Here is a 5,471-nt window from a genome sequence, read left to right as displayed (position 1 = left end):
GGTTTAGAAAGTTCCAATTATAATTTCGAAACCTTTCTCTGTACATAAAACGTGAAAGATTTATCTAATCTAACATTATTTATCAAATCCTTTTCATCGCATGATGAGAAATTAAACGACTTGCTCTTCTCAGTTCCAGTTCCGGAGCACAAGAAACCCACCGACTACGTTTCCGGTTTGTTCAGGGTGGAGGCGACCTTGCAGCCGAGGCCTAGGCGCAAACTATCCGTCGGGGAGCCGACAACTCCGTGCTCTGAAAACGGAGACGACGAGAAAAAGTGAGTACTGCTGTTTAATTGAAACAATTCCGGTTTTTCGATAAAATTGATTACACATTGGCTACTGACTCTTGATTATCACATTAACTGATTCCTCATGGCAATAGTTTATTTGTTTTAGTAGAGATTTGTCTCAACCACATTATTAATGTGATTGTTATATACAAATTTAGAAAAGAATTATACCGTGAATTTCGCAGTATTTTAGAAGACCTGTAGTCCCAATCACGAGGAAACCATGTCAAGGAGTTTTCCTTTTTGTGATTAAACGTGATCGTTGATTGAAAGGAGGCTGTCGCGCATGGGACACGTGGAGTCTTAATTGGTCAGCGAGTGACATTTACGTGGGTGTGATCGCGAGATTTCTATATAGGATATACACACATACTTATAGACAGAATCATTAAATAAGCTCCATTAGCGTTTGGAGTTAATTGTCGTTTTCGAGTAGTCCGTTATAAATCAATGACACCAACAAATGACCGAACAGCGCGTACAATTTATAACTTCCTAATTACTAGGGATTCGTCTAACGCTTTTTCTGACCCAGTGTTTTCATTCGCTCACATTTCCCAAGGCTGATGAATGATATATGGTGATTAAACTCTTCATACCGGAGAAAATCTAATATAATTCTCTTCGGTATCAATTTATAAAAACAGAAACACTCGAACGCGGTACGGGGTATGAGGTTTCCTCTGATTAATGTCAATCGAGAAACTAGTTTTCCCTTTCCCATTAATCTGGAACTCGTCGCTCGATCGGGGACAATATTTCCGTTGGCACGCGCGAGGAGAAAGTAGCGGAGGCGCAAGGCGGTTGCGTAACTAGCCATAAATGATATTGTTATTAAGCTAGCTACTTGGTGGTCTACGCATCATTTTGTTCGCCAGTCGACCACAGACGAGCTGCAACATCGTTTCGCTCGATATTTTCTCGCGGTTCTTGTCACGCTGTTCTATCGTAATCGGCGAGTATGGAAACCAAACGCACGGAGAAGTACTTACACATATTGAAACCGCTAAACTTGTTGTAACACCGACAGTGACTCACAGATTTGTTCATTTAAAAATAATATATTCTCTTTATGTCTAATAAACTGACCAAGTACTATCATAATATCACAAAAAATGTATGATGACAACTGCGTATTTGTAACTCCGTTTAAGACAGAAGACAATCACTGTTTTTAAAACGTGAAATTATATGAAGAAGTCTGTGAGTTATTGTATCCTCTACGCTATTCTACAGCCTGTATTAATCTTCAACTTACGAGTCGTGAACTAACTTGCATGTTCCGCCCAACTAACGTTCACCTGAAGGCATCAGCAGATCTTAATAACGTTGCTTCGCTTACCGAAGGAACTTCCTGGAAAGCACTTCGTACCACACCCCGGTACGAAAAACGCTATTCGATGATCTTTCAGAGCACAGAGAGTAAAAACTAATAACTTTTCCAATTCTCATATTATTTTATTGAAATTAACAATTAAACGTAGTCGAATGACGTTAATGCAGCAGCTTTTATTGTTTATGAATGGCGTTAACGAGCTACGTACGATTAACTTATCTCGCGCGTTCCCCTCCGAGTACTTATCTACTCTCATTTCTCCGCGAAACTATCACAATTCGACTTAACCGAAACGCATTAAAGCGATCACACGACTCTTGCACATTCGGAGTTTACGACAATAAATCATGCAAGGAACGGAACGTTCACCGTTCCTCGAAACGTGCCAATCGTGAGTCACGCAGCCCAATGATGTAATCTTTGTCTCGTCCGGGATCACGGAGCTTAGTCGATGACTTTTGCGGTCGTCAAAATGAAACCAATAGATGATTTAGAGACGGAAATGTTTGTTGCAGACACGAGATACCCTCCGCTCCGGACACTCCGTTGTCGGCGGACTCTACTAGTCCCTTGTCCCCGACGTCGGCTTATTTCACCACGTCTGAGGGAAAGGCAAGGTTCCTTACGAGATATTCGCGGGATGGGACAGTGGAAGGTATGACACGGCAGGAAGACTCGCCGCCATCGGTCATTCCGACCGACAGCCTTGATCTCAGACAGAAAAAGGTAATGAAACATTCAGACTCATCATTAATACATTTTTAAATAAAAAAATATATAATGTATCGTATTGGATTCATTATATTTTATTCTGTCCCTTCTTTTTTATTCATTCATGCATTCCTGTTGAAGAAAAGTGGATATAAGTGATTTGTTCTTTCGCAGGAGGAGCTGATGATGAGGCTGGACAAGAAACTTGTGGTCCTGAGGGCCGAACAAGAGGCTGTGCGTGAGGAGGGCGAAGTGAACGAATCGTTAGGCGCGCGAGTCGCCACGAGGATCTCTTCGGTCGCTCGACCTGCGGAAGCGTCCAAGTATCGGCTACACGTGGAAGAAGTGGGCAAGATCACGAGTCTTCTTCTTGGTTTGAGCGGTAGATTAGCTCGAGCCGAGAATGCCCTTTACGGAATGCCGGCCGATCACGCAGAGAGGGTAAGCGATCTTTTATCTTTTTTAATCCGTATTGCATTTGTCGAAATGATTTTATGGTTGAAGGAAACTGACAGACAATCTTATAATACTTTGTGTTATTTGTAGTCTGTCAGCATTAGCTAATATTTAGGATAAATCTAGAAGTTATATTTTATCTCTCGTTTAATTAAATTGCAACATGAACAAATTTTTTAAATAATGACTGCAAATGGATATCAGATTAAAATAAGTCAACTGCGATTTTAAAGGATCGATCTATCACGTCTTTTATAACGTTCTATGCAGAGGTATTCAATTGATGATTATTAAAAACCGTGTTCCCTTATTTTTCTTTTTACAGAAAATCCTGGAGTGCAAAAGGAACAAGTTGGTTGACCAACTGGAAGAGGCGAAGATCCTGAAGAGTAACATCGACAAGCGTAGCGTGAACGTGTCGACGATCCTGTCGAAGTACCTGAACGAGGACGAGTTCGCGGATTATCAACACTTCATCAACATGAAAGCGAAGCTGATCGTAGACGGCCGTGAGATCCAAGACAAGGTGAAACTCGGAGAGGAGCAGCTAGCCGCGCTACGAGAAGCGATCGACTAGTCGTAAAACAGCGCGAGCCTTATCGCGAGCTGATCGCACCAGAGGTACGCGTGATTATACTTGGAGAACGCGTGCTCCTTCAAGCGTACGATGTTTTTGCGTTACGAAGGGAGCACGCGAACAGGTTCAGGGTATTTTGCAACGACCCGCTGAAACATACTAAACGATCCCTGCTACACGTGTTTTTTCTTTTTTTTTTAAATCGGTGAATGGAATGTGATATCCGTAGCGAGCATCGTATTGGTAGTTCGAATCGTTTTTACAAACGGCCGCATTTCCTCTTTGTACATACTCTTTGAGTTATAGGTAGTTCAAGCGCCGGCGTATCTTATAGTCTATGCTAAATTGTTCGAGTTGGAAATTTTTCTATGGGTAAATGGTGCGGGAAGTAAAGGTCACTGCTCGCGTAACGATCTTACTGATCCACGCGTGATCCCTAGATCGCGTCTCAAGTGCCTAGTCGTTGGTGAGTTCGCATCGACTATGTTTATGTCCCAAGTGGTATGTGAATGGAATACCATAGTAGGCGCCACGAACGGTACCTGCGTGTAACGATAAAATAAAAATATGAGAATAGAATCGTTATTTCTTTTCTGCGTGAAATTTCAAAATACAAAGTAAATGCATAACGAATTATTTTGTGCATGTATTGTAATTCGAGATCAAAAGTTTAATATATTCCATTTATATTGTTCTTCGAAAAATCGGATATGGTCCTGTCGTAAGCGGTTCTGTTCGTGGCAAAGCGTGGACTCCAGTTAGAAAACAAACACGTGTACAGTTGAGAGATGTTTTTCATTACCTGGTTAGCATAATGTGAGCGGCGGCCGCGCCGCGAATATATTTCTTGACCTAAATAGAATTACTTCTGGTGCCTTCTTATATACGATATGTGATATAAAGGGTAAGGAGTCACGTGGTTGTTAGTTAGACATATAACCGAACGATACTTCAGGCAACCAACCGACGTTTTAATATGTATATAATTACGAAGGATGAGATAAGGTAGCGTTTAATAATTATAGTAGTTGTAGGATACACGCATCTATACATATACACTACATGAAAGAAAGGTACACGTACTCGTAGCAAATGACAAGTGCGCGCGACCGCGTGCCAGATACGCATTCAGAATCATTATACACGCTCACGTATACAACGATTATTACAGTTTTGTTCTAACCCTAGAGGCTCCCGCGAGCCTCTGTAACGCTTGTGATGTTACTTACTTTTGTACGACCGTATACCAAGGACTCTCGAAAGCGAACAGTAAACGAACAGATTTCGAGCCTCCGTGGTGGTCTTATAAAAAAAAATTTTATGCCTCGGTCGTTCTAAAGCTATTCTCTGTCAGTCACTCCTCCTTCTACCCACGAGACCCCCTTTCCATTTTATATCGCTTTCATTTTATATTACCTGCCTTCTTCGTTTCGACGATCATACTCGACGATGAAGCCGGGAACGGAGAAGACGGCCACGAAAATTCAAAGCGACGGATCCTCCGGTTTTTTGAGCTCGGTAATGAGATACTTACCCGTTGACTCAAATATCCTGAGACGGAATCTGTCTCCCGTCACTCGTTCCAACGAACGATTTGCGATTACATTATTATCAGCTGTCTTTCAACGACAATTACAGTTAAATATTATTTTGATTTTTGTACCAGAGATAATAAATTTTTAAAACGATCTTAAAACGTAGTGTACATCGCAAATGTATCGTTTTTACATTTCCAAGCGAGGTCGACCAAGTCGCTTCACGAAGAACGAGCAAAATTGCATTAAAGAACGAAAAAGAAGAAATGTAGCGTGCGTAAAAGACTGAGCACAGGGCATAAAATTTTGCTACAACACTATAGTCAATTTCTGTTCCTCGTTTTGTTTCTCGATTTTTCGCAAGATATAATAACGCGCCGATACGGGGGTGACACAGTAATCTCGCCGCCTGACCAGCCAGAAATTATCCACAGTGGTTTCGGTAATGCGCTTGGGAGCAGCATTACGAGTCCCGATTCACCACGGTGTTTCGCGGCAGTCGTTCGCGGAAAAGTGTAAATAATATATTCAGTTGATTCGAAGGACGAACAGGAAGATTAATA

General features: G+C 41.6%; 1 protein-coding gene across 1 annotated transcript in view; it reads left to right on the top strand.

Annotated features, from left to right (window-relative positions):
• The window catches only part of LOC108622765 (protein Shroom-like), a 28,993-nt gene extending 23,763 nt beyond the window's left edge, over window positions 1-5,230 (top strand). Inside the window, exons 4-7 of the mRNA XM_018020845.2 lie at window positions 134-278; window positions 2,145-2,355; window positions 2,515-2,781; window positions 3,122-5,230. Coding sequence (XP_017876334.1) covers window positions 134-278; window positions 2,145-2,355; window positions 2,515-2,781; window positions 3,122-3,373 — 875 coding nt within the window. The 3' untranslated portion in view covers window positions 3,374-5,230. The remainder of the gene's footprint in view (window positions 1-133; window positions 279-2,144; window positions 2,356-2,514; window positions 2,782-3,121) is intronic.
• Window positions 5,231-5,471: the final 241 nt, after the last annotated feature.

This window comes from Ceratina calcarata, unplaced genomic scaffold, assembly GCF_001652005.2.
Source record: "Ceratina calcarata isolate Rehan_Ccalc_2016 unplaced genomic scaffold, ASM165200v1 scaffold239.2, whole genome shotgun sequence".
Taxonomy (NCBI): domain Eukaryota; kingdom Metazoa; phylum Arthropoda; class Insecta; order Hymenoptera; family Apidae; genus Ceratina; species Ceratina calcarata.
Note: the sequence above shows the minus strand (reverse complement) of the source record. Positions and strands in the feature narration are given on the sequence as shown.